The sequence below is a fragment of the Pagrus major genome, chromosome 13 (assembly GCF_040436345.1).
Source record: "Pagrus major chromosome 13, Pma_NU_1.0".
In the NCBI taxonomy this organism is placed as follows: Eukaryota; Metazoa; Chordata; class Actinopteri; order Spariformes; family Sparidae; genus Pagrus; species Pagrus major.
Window position 1 is genome coordinate 2,343,985 of NC_133227.1, and position 25,095 is coordinate 2,369,079.

Genomic DNA, 25,095 nt, shown 5'->3' on the forward strand with positions numbered 1-25,095 from the left:
TCATCATCTACTCACCCTAATGCCGATGGAAAGTCAGGTGAAGTTCGACTTATGTTTTAAAATGTAAAAAAAAAAAGACAACAACAGGAAAAAAAAACATAAAATGGCTCCATACAGCTTGTCCAGCGTAAACCAAGTCTCTGGCATTTCCAGGTTTTAAAAGAGGTCCCCATCTGCTTCAGCTGTTTAGGAGCAACACTGTGAAGCTCCAGAAATGTTTTGTGGACAACGAAAACTTCACCGGACTTTCAATCGACATTGTCAGTGAGTAGATAATGACCGAATTGTCATTTTTGGGTGAATTTATCCTGTAACACCACTGTTGATTGAAATAAAGTGAGAACACAGTTCAGATATTAAGATATTTAAGAAAAACTTTATTTGTGACTTGTTAACAAAACACATTACCAGATTGATGAAATCATAAGAATCACTATTATCACCTTTACAATGATGAAGCAGGTGTACAAAAAGAAGTTATTAACAGATCTGCACTGTCACAGTCCACTGGTATGTGCCACTCACTGCCACTACCAGTGACTGAGGAACATTCACTATACACAAGCAGAGAATACATCAACTTTATTTTTTTTTTAATACCATTTTTTACTTATTTTGATCTTTTTTTTCATCTTTTTTCATTTTCTTTTTGTCTCTACTGGGCGAGGGATAGATATGGAGGGTGAGTAAATGATTTCCATTTCACAATAGTGTTTGTTTGATCATCGTTTCAAAGCTTAACACAACTTTAAGGGTTGGTTTTCTCACCTATGAAAATCATGAGGGTAGAAACAGAAAAAAAAAGCATTTCATAGCATAACACAATAGCATTATGTATATCTAGAAGATTAAATTCATTTTCAACAGGATAAAAAATGTGATTCTTTTAGGTTTTTTCCACAAGTTACTGTTCGCAATAGCGTATATGTGTGTATGTATGTATGGCGAGTGTGTGGGTCTTTCAATGTGCGTGTATTGTCTTTGAGAATGTGTATCAGAGGTATATGTATTCCGATACGCATTTCCCAGTGGAAAAACATATCTATGTATATATAGTATCTATATAGTATCTGTTTCCTTTGCTTATAACATGCAAACAGCCACTTGGTGATCTGACAGCACAGAAGTACACCTGAAGGACAGGGCAGGGGGGTTAAGGAAACGTGTGCATGGGAGGGATTGAGCCTGATAGCAGCACCTATATACCCCTACGGTGACTGGTAAGACGACGGTTGAAAAAAAGGAACACTAAGGTGAGATTTTATGACACTTCTCCACCATGCTAGACCAGGGTTTCACAATATGAAACAGTTCACACCTGCGTCACTGCATTTCTTCCAGCAGCATAATTGCTGATGTTTGTGTTCAGCAATTAAGCAAAAAAATGCATACTTTTAAGGTCTTTCCAGCTTTGATTATTGATCTCATCTTCCCATATTCTACCATGTTACCTCTTTCAACAGAGAGCTTCACCTCCATTTATCCCTAAGTGGGCCCCCCCTCCCCTTTCCAAGTCAACCGCCAACATCTTTCCGCTGCTGCTTCGCTTATTTTGGAAGTGGTTTTAACCGACCCCGGTTAATCGACTGTCACTAATGGCTGACACACAGGAAAAACTGCAACACCTCTGCTCGTGCAAAAGAAGAAAGACTCGCCCAATTAACTCTGCGCTAGCTTCCTTATCTACACAACACACTACAATGACTGCTATTTTCTGCCCCTCCATCTTGTCTCATCACAACCACGACAGCGTAATTTCACTTTTTTGCGAACCTGTCAGACGTCCTCACGATGCGATGCGTGGAACCGAGGCGAGAGATGACAGGACTGTCGACAATGAGCCATCAGAAGAGACACTCTGGCTGAAGCGCCTAAGCTCAGTTGAAGTTAACCCTAACAAAAGATGTATGTGGTGCATATGTGTGTACTCTGTGTGTGAATACGCAAATACACAAATGTCACTGTGTTACAACGGCACAGTTCATCGAGGGACGGTGACTCGAATAGATGCCGTCCGACCAAGTTGACTTGAAGAAACTGGAGTAGAGGGAGGAAACAGGCAGCGGGCAAGCAAATCCTACAAGCACTGAAGCAGTCTAGGCAGTGGTGCAGGGCTTGAAGAACAACTACTTAACATTCAAAGACAGAAGTAGAGGGATCAGGCTTGAACAGAAATGAAGCGACGAGCAACGTTCCTGCGTCCCAGCCATATAATACAATCCCATATTAAGGATGGCACTGGCCTTCAGTCTTGGGGTTTCCAGAGAGGGGCTTGTATTCTTTTGTGTGTTCGTACGTATGAGAGAATGTGTGTGCGTGTTTGCTCGTGTGTATGTGTGAGTAAGAGGCGGAGAGAGAGTCAGTGTTTGTGTACAATAACGTGTGTGTCAGACTGGGCGTGCTGATACACAGTGGGATTAAGACCCCATGACCGGCTCCATATTCCAAGAGAGGGGGCAAGGTCAGGGGCCGGTTGCATCAGCTGCATGTAGGTTCCCTAGTTATATCCGATAGTAGCCACTAATCCCGATTCACGCATTGCTAAAACACAAGCGGTAGCACCACGAAAAATCTGTTACGTAACCTTAAGTAACAACTAAATAGTTAAGCAAGCAGTAAAGCAGGTGCAAATGATACAAAGTCACACAATTGCACTCACTAACAGTTAAGCAGGAATTTTTTTTTTCTTCTTTTTTTCTTTTTTCTTTTTGCACACGGCGTATTTTTTTGTCTTTAGTAAATCCATGCCATTTTGCGACTTAAAGGACTGTAGCAGTGATTTTGGATGTTTTTGCACCCATTTTCTACAAATTTTTCTCGATTTGCCAATTGAATTTTTAAGTTTTTGTCATCTTTCAGGCAGAATCTGGCTCCGATTCAGTTCCATACAGTATTAACATCAACATACTGAGACTTGCTTGACATACGTGGTCCGTCATGTTTAATTTTGCCATATGTTACTGTATAATACAGTGCAGGTTTGAGTCTGCACCAGGGATGGTTCTTGATTTTTGAATATGGTTTGGTCTGGAAAAAACACATTTTCCATTGCTTTTCCCTTGTTGTTACCGGGCCTGAAAATAACGTTTACAGGCCTTGGTAGAATGGCGTTATTATTACCAGGCTCTGGTACAACTATATGCTACAGTACATACAAACAGCAGATCATCAAATAATCACCAAATACTTCCCGGTGACAGTCACATAGCTTTTTTTTTGCCTGAAATGCCTATCCCTCGTCTGCGCTTCAGCTACAATACCATGTGATGAAAATGTAACTTAACCAACAGTAAAGACGAACACTGTGATGGATTTCATAAAGCAAAAAACGTCTCAGCTCATTTATTTTTGTGTAAAACCAATGGCTGCCTGCAGGGAAGGGAAAATAATTTAAAATTTCCCTGAAGTCAACGGTCTGTGACATAAAGTATAAAAGATTTGTAGAGAATGGACTAAAACATGCAGAAACTAGTATTGTCCTTTAAGAGTCAAATATGGATTCTATTTACCAATCATAATTTTTCTGCCAATCTAGTCAACTACAAATCCACGTGGTTTGTCATGAGCGAGGTGCTGATTGGCTACAAGTCTGAAGTCTTAATGTTTTTAACTAGCTACAGCTGTAGAATTCTCTCCTTACTACCTATGGTACAATCGAATTTAGTAACTTGCTAATTGCAAATTAACTAACAGTGACGGAGCCACTAACTTTATACCCTAACCTGGGAACAAACTTGCGCATAGTTGGTGCAAACCAGTCCAGTTCCTCAGCCTCTCCAATGTGCTATGATACACTGAAACAGAGCTATTAATTCGAGTGTGGTCCCGCTTGTCTCAGCCACCTCATTCTCTCCAAGGTGCTAATCTCATGGTACATATACTGTATGTTGTTGCTTTTTCATTTTTCTTTTTTTATACAAAAGACCACATTTTCTGAATTTCTACAAGGCCTCCATAATAGCGAAGACAAAAGCCTCTGTTTCATTTATTTCGTTCGGCGTCCGCTACACCTCCAACTAGGCGAGCCAAAAAGGAAGGGGGGCTGCATAAAGACAGAGATGCCAACGCAGGCAGCCTCAGCTGACAATGGTCAGATACAAATAGTACACCTTTTCAGGTGTTTTTGTTTTTAGTTTACAAACTGGCAGGGGGAGGGGGGCAGAAAATCACAGAAAGTTTAATCTAATTCAATAAAATCCTTTCTGTTTTAATTTGGTCCAGTCTTTAGGTGACGTCACATTTGTTTACCATAAACCTTTCAAGGGCCAAAGTTATGGGCCAAATGAGCCAAGAGAAAGAGAGTTAGTTTAGTTAGTTCACATGGTGTGGGGAGCCAGGACTGGTCTAATGAGGGTTTGGCCACCGTACAATGTCTATGGTGCAAGGAGGCTCCCTCTGTTCTATAATACGCATTTGGCTTTTGTTTCTGGCTCTGTGATTGGGATGGTAGCTTGTTGGTAGCTCTGTTTTCAAGTCACCCCTTCTCCTCTATTCGTCCCCCCCGTCATCCTTTCCTTTATCCTTCTTGTCCTTCTTGTCCTTCTTCTTCTTTTTCTTCTTCTTGGCCTCCTCCTTCTTGCCAAAGCTTATGAAGTCACCCTTGTCGTCCACAGGGCCGGCGTCGTGGCGGATAGAGATGATGGCCGGGGATCCGGGGATGATGAAGGCTTCAGGAGGAATCTCTCCAGGCTTCAATGGCTGAGGAGGGCCGTAGCCTTGTGCGGCACCGTATCTGAAGTGCCAGCTGTTGCTGTTGACTCCAGCGCCCACTGGGGGTGACAGCTCTCCACCACCCTCTCCATCTACACAGATATGATGAAAAGAAAGAGAAATCAGGTTAATCATGGCTACTCATTACCGTTATTCAATCATTGTTACCACCCTGCTTTATTAGGGCCTGTTGCATATTGGCTGAAAGAACAAATCACATGACCAACAAAAAAAAATGTGATCTTGTTGAGGTGCTGTGAGTGATGGACCTCAGGGCAGACGGACAGTAAATGTGTGCCTACAGCTTTTACATTTGACATATTGCTCCTTTGCCTCTGTCAGGAGCGTCTACTGTATATATTGACATTTGACTTTTGTGCATAGTTTGTTACCACTGTCATGTGTGTATGGCAGAATATAAAGCTACAGGCTGCAGCCAGTTAGCTTAGCTTAGTACAAAGACTGAATACACAGGAAAAAACCTGGTGAAAGTCTTTTTCAGCAAGCTCACTGACCATTTTATATCTTGTTTGTTTAATTTTACATGGCGATATGTATGCATTGGCTAGGAAGCAGTAGCTAGGCAGAAATTCCAGGAAAGGACACGTTATTGGACCCACTGAGTGAGATTGATTGGGGTTAGGTTTACACTGGCAAGCCAATCAGAGGCAAAAAGAGAGGTCTTATCAAGTAAAGCAGTGGGATCCATCACCACAAGGAAAACACTGAACCCAGCCATGAAATAGTCTGACCCCCATCCTGTAAAATGGCTTATACAAATTAATTAATTGCTTGCCATGCACCACACCGTACTTAAACTTTATTATTTGTTCTCTGAGATGTTCATAAAATCTGACACACAAGGAAAAAAATCAAAATCAAGCAAAAGCGAGCAGAGTGGTAGCCTGACAATGGAGCGACATCCGCGGGGTGTAGACATTTTCAGGACAGTGATTCAGCCGAGACCACAGGAGGGAACGCTGGAGGGGACTAACCTTTAGACCACAGGGATGTTTAACTTGGCAGTGCGATTTGTATTTGCATTTGGATGATGGCAGCAGTTTAATCCAGCTCTCATAGGAGGCCAGAGACAGGGATTCAACCTTTATTGCTCAAGCACGGATGCGACAGAGAAAAGGACCTCAGATGGCAAGTCGGGAAAATAGATACTGAAAAAGCGTCTATAAATAGAGAAATTATTAAGTAAAGTGAAAATGAGACATATCTGTTAAGGTCAAAAGGTGAAAGGTGCCAGAATGAAGAGGAGAGAGGATGTTAGATGAGATAAGGCGAGAGAGAGAGACAGAGAGAGGGAGAGAGGCAGGAAGGAGGATGGGGGTGGGCGGGTTTTGCAGACACGGTGCTCTCAGGCCCACACCAGTTCCCTCTGCACTGACCTACTTTCAGTCTGGATTTTATTTAGATCAAACACAGGCCCTTGCAAAAAGATTCTGTTTGATTTTTCTTTGTAGGCTATTTATGACATTGCTGGAGCGCTGAAATGGTTCCAACCACTGTCCCATTGGGGAGTACACTATTTTGAAAATACACACTTGTCCATAAGCACAGTGCCTCACTGAGTCCCTACAATGAGCTCGTCGAGGATGAGAATAAATTACATGTATAGAATATTAAAGAGCAGACGTTATGGACACTGCCACACTGCACAATGGATAGCGCTGCATTAACCACTTCTGCAAAGGAGCCATGACTCACTCACAATTGATCATGTATTATCGTGCTAATGCGACGCTGTAAAGGACTGATGCTTTGAGTACAGCAGGTTCAAAGGAACATAGCAGCAACATGCCATTGTGACCAGAACATGAGACCACAGACACACATAAATTATTTGTTTTCCACTTGCAAAAATAGAAGTATTCATTTTTAAGTTACATTAAATAATTAGCATGTGACGGACCGGTATAAATAAACCATGAATGAAAACTGAGAGAAGGCCAGATTTAGCCTAGCTTTGTTTTTTTTAACCATGGTTTTGTCTCATATTAAACTATTTTTGTGCAGCTAATTGACCTGTGTAATTTAGCTTGTTTAATGATTAGTCAGTGTCAGATGTTATCATCTTATCACGCCATTAGCGGAGTTGGCGTTTTAATACTCTAATGCTAGTCTGTTTCTGAGGATTATGACATTTGATGGTATGATCTGTCTGTTTGTATTTAATCTGGGTATTAAAAAGAGGAAGGAAGAGGATCTGGTGTTTTAAATAAGTCCCATTCAACGGCTGTCAATGGTCCGGGCAAGGAAGACTGCTTCTCATGTGGAGGAGGACAACCGAGCTTAAAATAAACCGAAAAAGACAGCCGGTGAGTTAAAGGAGGTGTGCAGAATACTGCGATGCAGGATGTGGATGAGATTATTGAGCCGGTAATGCAGTGCATGGCATCGCTGCGCACAATGTAGCAGCACCTCCATTTTATATACCCGACGCACCATTTCCTGTTACCTGACGCTACTATTTAAAGGAAGGTGATTTGATGCTCAGTCAGAAGAGGCTGGAAATACTTTATTTAGAAAGTCTTGTGTTGGCAGATGACTAAAGGTCAACAGAGGGTCTTTCTTGGGGGAATGAATGTCATATTACAGAAGAAGTTCAGCTGGAGACGAAAGGCCAATCAGTGTGCAACAAAAAGTGTTCCTTATTTGGAATATGAATGTGCTCGATACATTTCAATTGAGAAAGCCTCATGATGCGCTAGAGCAAAGGTGAGGGGTTTACTGAACCATTAATACCCATCCTCTGCTGCACATGGATATTAACATAAGCTTTTATAGACATTTTTGACATAATCTTGATTTGATCCAAGTGTCTGGAATCAGTAGTGATTATTGGGTCCACTAATCGATTTTGGTAAGACTATTACAGTAGCCATGACCTACTTAATTTGACAATTTATCATGGAAGAATAAACAAGACCTAAGATATGGTTTAACTTATTGAAACTGTTCTTCACATTGAGGTAAGTCTTGATCTGAAGCTCACTAAGCAATTACGAAACGTGAGCAACATTACTGGACTGGTACCGGAGCTGCAACTGCAATAAAACTCCTGTGTTTTTCTGGCATTTTTACACCCGATGGGGCAACAGCAGTTCATATTCCTACGCATGACCAACTGAGCTAAAATGTCAAGTGGCTGTGTAGCGTCTAATCAAGTGAATATTGTCTCAGCGTCTTGGGACATCCCAGGGCTCTCTGCACCGGCTGTGACAAATCCAAATGTCTGACATTGTTAATTAGAATCCCGGCCCAGGTATTAATCTGAGATATTCCCGTGTATGTGTGTGTGTGCATGTGAAACAGTAATTTACAACGAGCAGGTCAGATGAGTCTGTGCTGCTATGAGGAGCTTTGCCTCGTCTGTGCCACAGTTTCCCTAACATGGAGGATTATTTGTAACTCTGCCATTGCTTCATATTAGCCTATATTTCCCGGCAAACGCGCTGAAAATCTGAAACGGATTATCGTCTAACTGCTGGTAAGCGGGTCAGTGCGGCTCCTTGTGAGGAGGTTGCCATGACACCTGGTGGAGATATGTGGGTGTTTGGAGCCTCATTTCGTGTAACCTGATGTCCTACATTTAAAATAGGCTACGTTATTTCCTGTCTAGTCCAGGATTCCATCTAAAACGAATCCCTCTGGTGGTTTGTAGCACATGCACAAATCTGACAGCCCTGTAGTGCCTGTGTAAATATATGCGGTACATCATACATATTCTGCATGAGACACATCTACCCAAACAATCCTTTTTTTGATGTTATTTCCCCTCAATTACTGCCTGCCCTCTTTTCCCTCTTAATACCTGCCCTTGCAGAGTCCCCATCCCTTTCCCGCTACTTACGCCTTCCTTTTTTTTTCTGTCTCTAAATCTTCCATTCAGAGATATGAGCGGTTGCTATGGAAACTGCCTTCGCCCACTCCCCGCTGATGGAGGGTGCGGCCGCTGCAGCAATCTTTCAGTTAGACAGTGTTGCCAGGCAACAGGTCACATGGCGTTCCCTAGCAACAACACTACTGCAGGAACCTGCCAATCCTCTTAACCTTTCTCTTTCTCCATCCCCCCACACCTCGCTTTATTTCCCTCCATCCCCCTGTACGTCTCCTCTGCTCTTCCTCTCCAAAATCGCTTTTAATGTTTCCGGATCTCTTTTTATTTCACGGTACCTTCCTTTTACCGATAATAGCTTCTCTCCCCCTCTGGCATTAGACAAATGTCTCCTCATCTGCGCCATGGGTCACTTACATAAACCCGGTTGTGAGCGCGCCGCATGTAGATACATCGCAGCGTATCAGACAACTTCATGGTGATAACAATCCACTGCAGACATGGAAATGTGTCACAAAAAAGACTCCACCTCTTCATGCATAGTAAAGAGGATCAACCTGCAATCCAGTACATGTCTTTACCTGAGCACTGAGCTTCTCCTAACAATTCATTTTCTAAGGCAACAACACACCCCTGCAACCCAGTATCACGCTAAAGCATGTGCATGAAGAGTACACATTCTCATGAAGCGGTCAAGTTAGCATTAATGGATATGTAACATCTGGTTATACTTTACAAATAAAACTAGCTGAGAAACATTCCAGGTGACAGTCACTTTGGTCAGGTTTAGGCACTTAACTTCTTGGTTAGGTTTAGGGAAAGATCATGGTTTTGGTTCAAATCACTACTTCCTTAAAGGAACAGTGCGTAGCATTAAGTGATGAAGTTGAAGACTCCAACCAACACCGTCATCTCATCTTCCTTTACAATGGAAGGTAAAAACTTGGAAAAACATGAAAGGCACTCTCCAATGTTTGGTTCGTCCATTCTAGGCTACTGTAAAAACATGGCGGTCCAACATGGCGGACTCCATGGAAGAGGACCCGCTCCCTATGTAAATATAAATGGCTCATTCTAAGGTGACAAAAACAATGATTCTTGTTTTCAGGTGAACATGATTATGAGTACTCGATTCGATTTCTGCCAATAGATCCCCCTAATTTCTACACACTGGACTCAACAATCAACGTTGACAAATGCGGTTGACCAATCCATCCACCCAGACCCTGCTGGTCTTGAACCTTTTATATCCCTTTCAGGCCTTGGTGAGGCAAAATATGACACTGACATGGTATCCTGTCTTGGATGGATAGGTCTTCTTCCCGCTTTGTCATGATATTTGGCTGACTGCTTATAGGTTGCAGTATGGTAGGGCTGAAAAAAATATTTGAATTATTGATTAATCTGCCGTTTATTTTCATGATTTATTGATTATTCATTTTGGCTATAAAATGTTTGTATAAAATTATGAAAAATGCTCATCACAATTTCCCTGAGCTCAAAGTGACATCTTCACATTGCTTTTTTTGTCCAACCAACAGTCCAAAACCCAAAGACTATTCATTTTCTTTCATAAATAACAAAGACAAGCAGTAAATGTGTACATTAATGAAGCTTGAACCAGCAAGTGTTTGACATTTTTGCATGTAAAATGACTCAAAAGATTTAGCAATTATGAAAATGGTCAGCAATTAAATTTCTTTTCATTGACTTATCGACTCAACGTTGAAGCTCTACTGTACACAATACTGTTTGAGTCTTTACATGACCTCAGAGGCGGCTTTTCATCTGCTATAAAAAAAATAAAAAAACAAACAAACACATTTCTCTGCAGAAAACTGTCCGAGAGATACCAGAAACTGGTACATCGTGTACCTCAAACGATTGCAGCTCTCCTTTCCACAGACAGAAAAGCTGACAGACAGTGAGACATATTCTGTCACTGACTCGTTGAGTGATTGAGTGTGATGCTACCCTTCACCCTTTAGGTCTCTACCTATGTTTTAATTCCTGAGCTCGACAGAAAATCAATGAATGGAAGCTTGGCTGGAGGAACCAGGGAACAGCTAACACTGTTTCGAAAGCCTAGTTATAAAAAGTCTTCCAGTAAGCTGACAAAAGCTGTTAGTCATTAGCTCTGAGCCAGTGTGTCTGTGAATGATAAAGCACAGTTATTTTTTTAAGGCCAGTTCTACTCATCCTGATGTTGTGTTGCAACACATTTTCAATGTTCCCACCCACTCTTTTCTCATTAAAGAGCAGTCGCCTTTCTTTTTCAGTCTGTTTCTCTCTGTGCTGCCAGATGCTTTTATGGGAGGACATAGCTGTTTATATGTGGCTCTGCATAAAGGCCCCGGGCTTTTGGCACCTCAGCTAAGCTCTGTATGAACATCAAACTGGAATTCAAGATCATGTAGATATTCAAAGGACAATTCTCTCAAATCCCCAGTAAAAACAAAGATGAATTTAACACAATTAATTCAGCGTTTTGAATAGGATTTAATGCAATGGATGAATTGTTATGTGTAAAGTGTGATTGTAATGGAATTTAGGCGTGGGGAGCTTTGTGACACTTACTTTAAACTAAAATGTTTTTACAAGTTCAGCATTTTGGGAGATATTCTTATTCTTTTTGAGAGGTAGACCTACATAAGGTGATTGATAACACTCTCAGGTCTGCAGGGTAAATAGAAGCTAAAGCTAGGAGACGTTTAGCTTAGCCTAGCATAAAGACCAGAAGTGAGGGGAACCATAGCCTGGCTCTGTCCAAAGGTAAAAAAAAAAAAACACAAATAAACAAGGAAAAAAGAAACACCTATTTGAGATTCCCTTCTACCTTTGGACGGAACAATGCTAGCTTTTTCTCACTACTTCCAGTTTTTATGCTAAGCTAATTCTCTCCTTGCTCTAGCATCATATTGAGCATAGAGACATGACAGCTTAAAACAATCTTCTCATCTAACCCACTGCAAGAAAACTGACAAGTATGTTTCCTATAATGTCAAACTATTCCTTAAGTAATAAAAAATCTGAATTTATATTTATTGAAATTACCTTCCTGGAAGTATATCCTGTTCCTTCAGAGCTTAAAATGTAGTCAAGGTTATGTCTAGCATATTTGGGGGTAATAGGTCAGAGACCCACACTACTCAACTCTTTCATTATTGCCATTGTTTAGCTATATGCTAACTTAAATAACTAGTAAAGTTACAGTTTTAGTGTGCCATGGTTACCCTTGGATTCCACTGGGCACGTCTCTGGTACCTGGCGTGTACGCCACTGTTTTGTTCTGTCCTGGAACTGTTGTTGAGTTACTCAGACTGTGTGTACTTCATAATTTCTGCTTGATTTTTGTGCACCTACTGTGGTTAAGTAGGCTACTTAGTTAAATTGTTTAATGATTTATCTGCTTTAAGGGTGTTTATTATTAATATTTCCAACTTTGTTGTGCTGTAGAGCCTGAATACTGGGTGTTTTATTTTGAAAATTGACTGGATGCGCTCGATCTGCTCTGTGCAGAGTGACATGGCTGCGGTCCGCTTCCATCAAAAATAGACTTGGTGGTGCTTGTGGTGGTGGGCAAGAACATTGCTCCAAGACCACTTTCACTTTGATAATCATGTTTCAAGAAATATGTTCTATTGCAATACTGAAAAAAAGATACCAGCTTTAACATGCCTTTTACCAAATAGCTCGGAGTTGTCAGTGCTCCCGCCTTAAACGTCTACTTTTCCATACATTTTGGAGCCATCTTGCTCAGTTCCTTCCATTCAAATGTAGATCTAAGTACAAATAGCAAAATCAATTATACTTGTCTGTCACCATGACCCCACAGAAGATGACACTCGTGGTGCTTTTTCACTCTATCCTGACTCGTAGGCTTCTACTCACCTGCAGCGCTGGACACAGTGGGCCAGTTCTGGACCAGCATCCCCTGTGCTCCCTGCATCACAGAGGACTCCTCCATGTGGACCGAACTGAAAGGCAGAACACATGCAGCAAACTCAGTGAGACACATCAAGTCGTTAAAAAGAAAACCGCTCACTATTATTAATTTTGTTTGTTTTCCTTGATTTTATAGATAATCATATATAGATATATAATCAACATCATCATCAATGGTCACTGTTTCAGGCCTTTACAGCAATAGGTGCATCAAGTAAACTATTTATATGGAATGCCTTAAAACATTACAATGGAAAACCTTTTACCCTAAAAACAAAGCAGCCAAGTAGAATTCTTTCATGAAAAAGGCCTGTGCCGAACATCAGAATAAGAATGCATGAAATCTGCCTACCATGGCAAGTCATTCCCACACTGAAGTTAACTACAAAGATTGAATATGACTCAAGTATTTTGTTCATTTTGGTGATCAAAGGCAGTTACTGGCTGCCTGTCAAGCCTCGTTTTTGAAACAACTAATCGAGGATGAGAAAATATGGCCAAAATGAGAGAACCAGTGAAAGAGAGAATACAAATATGCACATTGTGTAGCCTAAGGCAGAACTCCTCAATTCAATTTGGCTGTTTGAAAACCCGAAGTGCTGTTTATTACCAGATAGTTAATGGCTTCCACCTGGTGAACTGCAGTCATGTGATGACTCGTTTGTAATATGACTGCTCATTTTATGGTTTACTCCAAAAGAAATTGCTCTCTCGTTGCTGAGGAACAAGATTAAGAATCACTGAACCATTGTTAAGTATCATCTGACATATGCGTAATGACTGATACAAGTTAGATTATCCAAAAAATCTTCATAGTGGTGGTGGTGGTGGTGGTCCGCTTTAAATACTGGTATTAAAGGGACTTGTTCTATGCTTTCTCCTTTTAACTACATCCTTACTCTTACCATGCTGACGGCCATGTTAACAGTCCCCAGCCTCAGTGGCGATGTGTCGACATTACTGTAAAGTGACTGGGTCAGCACACAGTACGTGGCCGTGCAGGTGACTATGGAAATAACCCATTTTCAAAGTTTGAGTCATTTTGTAGCTCCCGATAAACGCAGCACTTGATGTTCACTCTTTCATCCCTTTTTTGTCTTTCATGCAACAGAAATAAACCTCAGCTTGTCATCACCCAAATGTCTTCATTGTGCAGTTAGGAGGAGTACAGTAAGTATGTTTAAAACCACTTAAAGGCCTTCTGGTTCGTCAATATCTGCATTTGAACATTCTTTGTACATTTGCAGGGAGCAAGTAAAGGCAGGGAGAGTCAGCCAAGCAATGAAGATGAGCAAGATATATGTTCCTGTGCCTTTTTTGTTTCATGGAAATGAGGTTTTGATTATGGTCGCTCACACCATTATATGGTATATCATACAGGTATTCATCCTCCATAGACAGTAGGTTTTCTTCTGTAGCATACAGGGACTACAACATGCATTTTGCTGTACAGCCTTGCCTTGTAGGATGACAATTAAATGAACCTTTAAGCTTGATTTTGTGGACGAAGCTACATTCATAAATGCAGTGTTCAATTTGATGTGATCCACCTTCACTTTTGTAGTTAAATTATGTCATATTTACATTTAAAAGAAATAATTAAAATTGAAAAATGTGTTTTACTTATACTTCTCAGTTCATATTAGCCTGGTTCAGATCAAAGTTACCAAATCTGTGACCATGCAGCCAGTGGAGACTTCAGACAGTCCCACACATGATCCCCAATGAAACCACATTTTGTCATATAGTTCTGTTTTTCTATGGATTGAACAAAACAGATATCAATTTTGAGTGAGCTTTGGAGGTGTTGGAAAGCATTTTGTTACCACAGCCAGGCCAACTGTTTCTCACTTTTTTCAGTCTTTATGCTAAGCTAAAATAACTGGCTACTGGCTGTCACTTCATATTAACAGACAGATAGAGTAATGGAATACAGTATCTAAATAAGCATATTCTCCAAATTGTTGAACTATTCCTTTTTTGTGTTTAAATGTGCTTGTTGTAAATACTAAATTGCTTTACATTACAATGTTCGAAGATAGTTCCTTGAATACCGATGGGGCTGAAGAGAAACATCCAAAGCTTTCCCTCAAAAGCATCATAATACTAAAAATGTATGTTTAAATTTAGAAACTCTCATAATGCATGAACAGCCACATGCATGCGTGCGGTTTCAACCTAGCTGAGAATTCCCCATACATTGATAATGAACCTAGAGCTCAGTATATAGGAGGGCCTACCCCGACTGGGGCCTCTGCAATGCAGCACATTGTGCATCCATCTCAAACTGCAACAGACTCGTTGTGTTGAATAGGGATTTGCCATGAATATAAAATGGCCATGTGCATTTTAAATAGTATGTGTTTGATGTTTTTACATAAGCAAAGGTGCTGGTTCAATGTGAGTATGACACACATAGCACTGGTGCTTTCTACACGGACAGACTACACCAGTAATGTGGGTCAGTGATGTTGCTGCTACATGCTGTGTGTGGAGTGATACGTTACAGTCTGCGTGTGTTGGGGTTAGGCGTTAACATGAGCCTCTCTCTGTCTATGTGTGTTACAGGCGCTGCCATTTCAGAGACGGCAGCGGTAAATTGCAATGATGATTTATGTTAATCCATGTCATGTTACAGTGACTTGATGACATGATGCACATCGTGATACCCTCCGCACCAGAGAAATTAACACTAATATCCAATTAAATCAAACTTAGACGGAACAGTAAGCATTGTTAGCATGAAATTATGAAAATTCAGTGCAAATAAGAGACATCTGGAGGTAAAACTAATTAGTCCATGTTACAGTCGTCCTCATATCAGATTAACAAAACACTTCATTACATGTTTAAATGCACCTATTAGACTTATTTTATACGGTGGCTGACAAGGGCAAGAAAGAAAACATTAAGCATGCAGTTAGAGCATGTCTCTATCTATTTGACACACAAACGCACTGCAATGGCCCAACACATTTCCATTATGAGAATAGTGCAAAAACAGAAATGATGTTAAGTCTAAAATACACAAACCCTAAAAACAAACGCAACAGAAATCGCTGTATCCTCAATACAAAGGAAGCGACGTTCTCCAGGCCTGTAGGGGAAGCACTCTCCACCGACTGCAAGAACCAGGACTTTAATTGACTTGATGGTGACATGTAGCAGTCAGGCAAACTAAATACATTTATATTATAAACTGCATACAATTTTTCATAGTTGTAGTGTATTGTATGCTAACATTGGAGTGATCTAGTCATTTGTTGGTTTGTTCCCAGGATTACAAAAAAACTACAGAACAGATTCCCACGAAACCTGGATGGAGGATAAGTCTCAGCCCAGAATAGACCCCATTAACATTTGGTGCAGATCCCGATAAAGAGACGGATTCAATTTTATCTCACTTTCTTTAACATTTTTGTTTATTTCTCAGGGAATAATGCATGGATCTTGATGGAAATAAATCAGTCATATTTACGTGGCACCTGGTTTCTATGAGTGAGTACAATTTAATGTGGATCCTAGATCTGGTGAGCTTAAATGATCGTCCAGGAGTTATGGGTGGTTTCAAATTTAGAGCGATTCAGGGCCATCAAGTTTGAAATTGGATTAGGCTTGACTGAATTAAAGAGGACTCTTGGGCCTTTGCAAAAGTATGCACTTTACTGAGCGTCATTCTAGTTATTTAAGTATTTAGCAACACAAAAAGGTATTGTAAGTGGGATGTGGGGTTTCTTAAAATAACATCTGTACAGATGTGAAGCACTTACAGTCTAAATATCTGACAGATCAATCATGAAAGTGACTGTCTTTGTATTTATTATCTCTATCTTTGACTATTAATGCTTTCAATCTATTTATATGGTTTGAGAGGAACAGGTCCACTCAGCTGATTTATATACACCATGAACAGATATCAACGATCGCCTGTATATCATTTTAATAGGCTACCCTGTCATAATTAAAACAGTATGAGCCTGTGTACAAACTGATATATTGGTCTGATAACATTTTAATAAAACAGAATCAGATCAAATAGGATGTAAGTGTTTCCGTCACTTCCTGTAAAGACTGAAGGCTGCAGGAAAATGTCCCACTTGCAGCTTTTTGTCCCTGCTCATTGCTAACGTTGCTGCTCTTGTCCACTTTCCAGGCGAGGCCACGGATTAAATAATAATCATGTACGAGACACAATTCATCTCGAACAAGACTACTATCTCATCTGGTCCATTCTCTGTTCATAAATCAAGGTATTCCTCTAACTGCTCCCCCTAGAGTCCTGGAGAACTTCCATTGTGTCTGGATCTAGTTTTTCTGTTCTACTTGTTTTCAGGGTTTGTGTGTTTTTGACTGCATTGTTTCCATATTTGCAGGTTTCTCCTCGTGAAAATGTTTTGGGCTGTTGCAACGCGTATTCCCTTGGCCACCAATTGTTGATGGATCCTCATAATATCAGTATTCTCTGATTTGCTGTGGGTAGCTAATGAGGATGCTTACACGTGTAGTACCTCATCACTCAGACAAAGATGAAAATACTCATATATTTTACTCTGTTCTGCATTTGTTTAGAAAAATCCAGACAAACCCAAGTCAAAGAAACCTGCTCATCATTGTTGGGAAATAACGATCTTGTGTAGATGTGCACCCATTTATCACTGCTTAACAACAACCTAACTAAGCCTTGTTTCAGTGTAATTATTGGCACAATGTGTTAAACCATATATAATGTATCTATCCGTCTTTAGATCAATCTATTATTGGTATTTGGTCAAGTAATAAGGTCTTATCTGAATTAACAAGGAATTAACAAGTCTGACTGGAGTCCCAGATGTCCTCTGCTGTCTGTGTACACAACTTCCCCCGCTCATCTCCGGACAAAAATATATAAATACACACAGAAAAGCACACATGTGTGCATGCTGGGCAGTTGTCCGTGCAGACACTGATGCATGTGTGCATCTGATCATCTAAGAAAGGTCATAGTCAGCTCATTTGTCCTTCATGCTTCCTGCTTAAAGACTGTAAATGGGGGAAGCGGCACTCAGAATGTAGATGACCTATATAGTATTACACTGCAGAGGAGGAGTGCTATACATGCACTGATGGGTGCCGCACATGGCTTTTCCCAAAGGAGGAGGACGGGGTTGAGGTTGAAACAGATGCTGAGGGGCCACTAGCAGTCGTATCTGACGATGGCAGAAATTTTCAGTGATATGTTGCAATGTCTTTTTTATGATTTTTAATAGAGGTCACTATGAGGTGCAGTTGTCTGCAGGTTTTTTTTTTTTTTTTTTAGAGATACCATACACCGCAGCTGTGGTTAAGAGCAGCATGAGGGTCACTGTAGCTGTAGCACAGACTTGATGTAGACAGTGTGAGTGGGATGAATAGGTGTAACTTTTTCGATATGATCAAAAGTTGCAAAAGAGTTAAAGACGGAAAGTGCTTACCTCTGCACCCCTGCCCTCAAAGATGCAGAATATCGCCAGTCAGCATTCGGGGCTTTTGGCTGAGTGAGCAAGAGGTACATAAAGAGAGAGAGAGAGAGAGAGAGAGAGAGAGAGAGAGAGAGAGAGAGAGAGAAAGATGGGAAGATGGGGGAAGAGAGAGTTTAGTTTGATCTCATACAGTGAAGCGCCAGGCTGGGCCATGGCCTCATCAATTAATCATGATACACATCCCAGCTCTGGACGTGATAGGAACACTGCAGTCGTGTCCCCCATTGCAAGCACACACACACGCGCACACACACACACGCGCATGCATACATATTGATATCCACACACAGCCACAGAAGGACTTTAAAAAGGCCAGTGACTGAAAGCCATATTGATGAGTTTTTGGACAGTCTCTCACTCCATGGCTCTATAAATGTGAGAGCAGGGAGAGTTATGCCCTTTTCCTGAGTGCCGGGGTGTTTGTATAGTGTTTGTATAGCCCGATGTGTATGTATTTGTGTGTGACTCAGTAGATCTGTCTGCCCCTGATGAACCTGGGCTGAGTGCTTGCATCTCCCAGCAGTCTTTGGTAAGTTATTGCCTTTAAAAACCAATAAGCAAGAGCTATCATCACCAAGGCAACCACATCCTATACATGTACCTCTGGTCTGCATTAGCCCAGTGTGAAGGGATGTCATACAAATATGGTCATGTATGTGTAGCATTTAGTTGAAGACAATGTGTGGGGTCATCATCAGTGATATATTACAAATTATCTCTGAATAGTCTTAACTATTAACTGATTTCATTTTCTGTTATTATTACCATTCAATTGAAACTACTGTGTCGACACCTTTTTGGTAGTACGTTTGCACTAAAAACCTAAAAAACAATAATACAGCCACAAGAGGCAATTTGTGGGTTCAAGCCAGGAGGAAGCAGCTCAATCAACAAAAATTATAGAATTAGGGAGACCAAACACACGCTTGTTTATCATCATAGACTGCATCTGCTTGCACTGCTCAATATGACACATAGCATACACACCAAAATTAGTGAAATTCTGTCAAATAGTTTTAAGGTATACATTTTTGGTATTTGTGAGGCACCCTATTGGTCAGGCTCAAAATGCTTCTTCGGTAGGCCTATTACAAAAAAACGGCTTGAAGATATTTATCTAAATGTATGATGTTTGACGAATCATTTTTTAAAGTCCTGCCTTCTCTTCAGATTTATTGGTGGATGGTGGCCATGTTTATCAATCAATTCTGCAAAATCCTAAAAGGTTGTATACTTAATTTGGTGCTGATAGATTCACAATGCTAAAAGTAGCTCAAAACACTGACTTTTAAAGTCGAAGAGGCTTTTGTTAAGCTGGACTTCTGTGTCCAATTTCAAGTCAATCAGACTTACAGTGTTAGAAGAATTTGTGTTTTTGTGCCTCAATAGACCCTTTTCATGGCAGACAGACCTGTCAAAACGGGAAAAGCACCGGTGTGACCAATAACGTTAATGTTGGCTCCATTCTATTAAGTGTCCCCAGCTAGCCATGGCAGTAAATGAGCATGCACAACACCAGAGTCCTGGAAGTAGCCCACCTAAATAGAATGCAGTCACGTGCTTTTCCTGCTTTGACGGGTCAAAAAGTCTGCAGTGAAAAGGGTCTATCGTAGCACCACCATCAGGCCGATCAGGCTCATTATTCTTGGGACTCATTTGCACATTATTGAGCCAAGTTTAATGTTTCTATCTACATAGTAGGGTGGGTGATCTGGTGATTTTAGATAACGATCGAGTCCACAATCTGAATCTTAGAGATTGCTATATTTAATGTCCTCATACTTCTGTTTCCAAACTTCACATAACCTCATTGACAGACGTATCAGTGGTGTGTGAACAAACCGACTGAGTGATGAAGCCAACTAGATGGCAAAGCTGATTGGATTAATTACTTGAGGAGCTTCGACCAAAAACTATTATCTTTAATGCAATATTGGGTTTTTGGCTAGCTCATTCCAGCCTACAACAACTGGAGTCGCAGCATAGGACAACAAATAACAATGAACCGGCACAAAATCAACAGGGTTCTATTCCTTCAGGGTTTGACCTACGTATTCACTATGTCAAGGCTGCCAGGATATCATTCATTAGCCTAGCCAGATTTTGCTGATGATTATGTCTTTAAGTTCAAAGAACCATATGAATTTCACAGGGCAAAAGGTCATATTTTTAATGAGCTTCTCTTTCACGTCCATTAATTATGCCTGACTCTTGCATAATGATTTTCCTTGTGAATAGGTACTGGGCACATGCACTGTATGCAACGATCGTGAGCATCTGTATCACCGCTAAAGCTAAATTCTGACAGCATCGTGTACGCTGCAGCCCTTGACGTCAGGAGCACTGAATAAGAAAAGCTGTGTTTAAGACACAAACCTGCTCAGGCAGCAGCAAGTGTCCCAGATAAAGATGGCACATTATGTTCCTCAGCTGAATTCAGAGGGGAGTGTTTTGCACTGGTAGACTCAGCCTCTTTGAGTAAATCTAATTTGCAGGGTTGAGGAACAGAGGCTGGAGGTTAATTTAATTTACACTGCTACACTTGTCTCGGGAAGAGATTTTTCGTATGACTAATGTACCAGTGACTGGCACCTGATAATTACGATGATGCATCCAGAGATGCCCTCTTAGCCTTGGGAGCCTTTGCCTCAACAATCTGACACTAAAAATGATATTATTCCGCCATTTGAAGCATTCGTAAATCTACGACTGATAGGCATGAAGATTTCCAAATTTAAGAGCTGCACAAATGGTGCATGTATGGCTAGGGAAACAGGTATCTGGGGCATCTTCATTGAGATCATGCCAATTAAACAGCAAACCCTAACCCTTGATATTAATGGTGTTTTTGGTGTGAATGTTGGTGGCTTTTTTTTTTTTTTTTACAATATTTAATCTGAATCAATGATTGTTGATAAAGAGTCTCAGACATTATACCAATAATAATATAGATATGGTCTTGCAGGTAATGGCATTCAATGTTTCACTCATCTAGAATAGGGCAGAAATGTGTATCATTGGAGTGTTAATGCAGTGTCATCACAGTATCATGCACATCTTTATAGTCAGAGGCAGCAACAACTAGTCTTGCAGGGCCTTTGATCGAGTCAATTAACCCCAACTGCTCCTGTGTCACAGTTTTACTCACACACACAAACACATATATCCACCCCCACGCACAACTCAACCCCACTTGCACAGAGAATGAGCGAGTGGCGAGGACTGTACGTGACCTGTTCTCAGTGTAGATGTGATGACAACCTCGAACTGAAACACAAATCTCTGAATCATCAGAAATAACACAGGACCCTGAAAAGCATCAGGCCTGACACTAATGCAGTGTGAGTGCTGAGCTGGGCTGGGCTGAGCGACTGCACGGTGCAAGTGGGACCTGAACAAAGAGACTGAAGCCTGCAAGGATTCAATTCATAGCGGGAGGGGATCGAACTTGACATACAGGGATATCATCACCCTGCTGCAGAGAAATAAAACTGGCAGAAATTACAGCAACAATGCATGCAACATAAATGAAAAGGGTCTTATGTACTCAATGAAAGCCACTACTGTCTAAATCATGCGGGCAAAGGTAAACATAAAAAATGAATGACACACCTCTGGGCAGATTTGCATCGAGGCATCAGGCATGCTCAGTCTGCGTACAAATCCACTTCCGCTCGTGAAGAAGCGGTCTGCACCGCTGCCCCAAGTGCCACTGATGGGCCGTCCTGTGTTGTAGAACATGAAAGTGTCACTGCCAGAGGTGGCTGTCAGGCAGGTCTTGTAGCAGTAAGTCTTTGTTAGGGAGCCATTCCCACGCACTTCAATGTAGTGAGGCTCCACTTTAAGGTCTCTCCGAAGCACCACATTGTTATTAGGTTGTGCCCCGGCTGCACCGCCGCCTCCCCCGCCAGCACTCACGCTGCTGCTCCCGCCATCTGGAGGGGGCTTCTGTGACACACAGCAAGGGGAGCAGGACCCCGGCTGGGTGCAGTAGGCGTGACAGCGGACGATGGCCAGCACCACCACGGTGACCAGGAACACAAAGGTCGTGGCACTCAAAGCTACGATCAAGTAGAGGGTCACGTTGGAGAAAAGCACATTGCTGTGAGGTCTGATGATCCTCTTGGGGTCAGGAGCCACTTTGGGTGGCACCTCCATGACAGCCACGTTGATGGTGGCGGTGGAGGAGAGACTAGGCTGCCCATGGTCCTTCACAACAACGGTTAGAGCGAAGGAGGTGAAGTTGTCCTCCAGGATCCTCCGAGTTGTCCTGATCTCACCGGTGTGCTCGTGCACTTTGAACAAGTCCAGGTCGGTGGCTGTCTCCAGCACGTACACCAGCCAGGCATTTGGACCAGCGTCTGCATCATATGCCACCACTTTGGTCACCAAGGCACCAGGCTCTGCGTTCTTTTGTACCGTCTCCAAGGAGCGTGTGCCATTGCCGGGAGGGTTGGTTATCAATGGTGAGTGGTCATTCTGATCCATTATGTAGATGTAGACTGTGGCGACACGGCTGAGCGGAGGAATGCCCCCATCTTGGGCTTTGACCTGGAAGTGAAACTCTCTCAGTGACTCGTAGTCAAAGGCTCGCAGGGCATACGCCTCCCCTGTATCGGCCTTCACAGACACATACGAGGTGACAGGGATGCCATGGTTGTTGTCATTGAGCACTGTGTAGGTGATGCGTGCGTTCTCTTTAATGTCTGCGTCCTGAGCCTTCACAGTACACAGAGAGGCGCCGGGGCCATTGTTCTCTGCCACATAGACTGTATATGAAGTCTGCTCAAATCGCGGCGGGTTGTCGTTCACATCAGCCACATCCACCTGTATGGTTTTCTGGGAGGAGAGGGGAGGGTTTCCTCCATCTGTGGCACTCAGAGTGACATTGTAGGCATCGGTGGTCTCGCGGTCCAGGAAGGCTGAGGTAACCAGGGTGTAGTAATTTCTGAATGACTTGATCTTGAACGGAAGGCCTGCTGGGATCTCTAAGCTCACCTGCTTGTTCGCGCCAGAGTCTCGATCAGTGACACTAATGAGGGCCACGACTGTGTCTGCACGGGCGTCCTCCCTCACAGGGCTCGACAGAGACGACAGCACTATCTGAGGGACGTTGTCATTCACATCCACCACCTCTGCCACCACCTTGCAGTGCGATGCCACGGCTCCGGGGCCCTTGTCCATCGCCTGGATGTACATCTCGTAGGAGTTGGTCTCCTCATAATCAACATTGCTCCTCACTCTTATCTCCCCTGTGTTAGTGTCCATGCTGAACATCTGCCTCACTCTCTCTGGAGTGTAGCTGCTGAAGGAGTAATAAACCTCCCCATTTGTGCCCTCATCCAGATCAGTTGCATTCAGTTTAATCACCAGGGTGTCTTTGGGAGAATTTTCCAGCAGTTTCACCTTGTACACGGAGCTGTCAAACGTGGGGATATTGTCATTGGAGTCCAGGACCCGGACATTGATTTTAGCCGTGCCTGTTTTCTCTGGTGTCCCACCATCCACAGCACTTAGAATTAATTGGTGATAAGGCGTCTGTTCACGATCAAGGGGCTTTTTGAGCACGAGCTCGATGTGCTTTGTATTGAGGGAGGGTTTGTTGGAAACCAGCGCGAAATGGTCGTTGGGGCTGAGCTGATACATGCGAACAGAATTGGACCCGATGTCCGGATCTTGGGCGTTTTCGATCGGGTAACGAGAACCCGGCAGAGCAGATTCAATGATCTCCAATTGGTACTCGTCTCTGGGGAACTGCGGCGCGTTATCGTTGGCATCAACGATCTCCACCTCGACGTGGTGCACCTCAGTGGGGTTTTCGACCAGCACCTCGAGATTAATGAGGCAGGTGTTGGATAGATCGCACAGCGCCTCTCTGTCGATCCTCTCATTGACGAGTAATTTCCCATTTTTGGGGTTGACAATCACGTAGCGCTTACCGCTGTTGGAGGTTACCTTGATTTTTCGAGTGGCGAGCTTTCGAATATCCAGCCCCAAGTCATGCGCCAGATCACCGACCAGTGCCCCATTTTCTAGTTCTTCTGTAATCGAATATCGCAACTGTCCGAACGAAAGGCCACAAAATAAGGAAAATATCACAAAATAAAAAGGCACATTATTCCCTATCCGGTTGCATATCCCCGCCACAGCCATCGCAAGCTCACAGGATCCGCAGACGGATTAAACGCAGCCTTCCGCCTTTTTAGCTTGCAGTATCTTGCATCCCAGCACCTCATTAAGGTGGGCTAATTGGTCTCCCGGTAAATGAAACAGCAGCGGCTCATCCATTGTGTTACCCGGCTGAGGTGAATCCTCTCCAGCGCACCCATATTTCCTTTGTCCGTGATGCGCTTTTTTGTCTCCAGTGCGCGCTGCTGACGGGTGTGTTTCCCTGCCGCTGGAGCTGTGAGATCCGTCAAGACCGCTGAATTCAGCCCTAACAAAACCGGAAAAGAAGTGTTGTCCTTCCACAATAAAATTACCAAAAGAGTCCCTTTTTTATAAATGAGTTCAGTTAGCTCTACTAGACAGGAGCAAATGAGAAACTTAGGGGAACCAGGGTGAAGAGGCATTATAACAGAGGGCTGGTAGTCAAAACTGATGAGGGGTTTCATTAATTCCTATCTCATAATTTAGTTTTTAACATTTTTTTTCCATTACGCTCAAGAAAACAAACGCTTACTTTTGCTATATTCACTGTAATATGCATTGTCATGACGCATGTGCCAAGGATGAGCGTGCTTGTGTTTCTTTAAAAAATTGAGCAGAACAGCTTGTAGTCACACATAGACTTTATTTTGAAAACGGCAACCGGAAGTTGGCTAATTTAATATAGCTGGCTTGACCTTGGAGGGACAGCATCCCACCCTAGCGCGCACTCAGACTCCGGCTCTCTCCTCTCGACTGTGGCGCAGCTCCCCTCCTCCTCCCTTCCTCCCTCCCCGCCCCCCCACCCATTTCTCTCCTCTCATCCCTCCATTACGATGTCGGTGTCAGGTCTGGGAGCTAACCGACGAGCGACACATGAAGGCACCTCCAGAATGAAGAAAGGTGGCCATAGGACGCACACATTCTGTCATTTCACTCCATAAATCC

The 25,095-nt window shown here is 42.4% G+C and overlaps 1 protein-coding gene across 1 annotated transcript; it reads right to left on the reverse strand.

Moving 5' to 3' along the window:
- Positions 1–356: 356 nt before the first annotated feature.
- Positions 357–24,273, reverse strand: LOC141006566 (protocadherin alpha-C2-like). The gene is made up of 4 exons (XM_073478770.1): positions 21,613–24,273; positions 17,953–18,011; positions 12,449–12,534; positions 357–4,802 (listed from the first exon to the last, which is right to left on the reverse strand). Exons 1-4 carry the CDS (start codon positions 24,151–24,153, stop codon positions 4,489–4,491), a joined length of 3,000 nt encoding a protein of 999 aa, XP_073334871.1. The 5' UTR covers positions 24,154–24,273; the 3' UTR covers positions 357–4,488.
- Between the last annotated feature and the right edge of the window lie 822 nt (positions 24,274–25,095).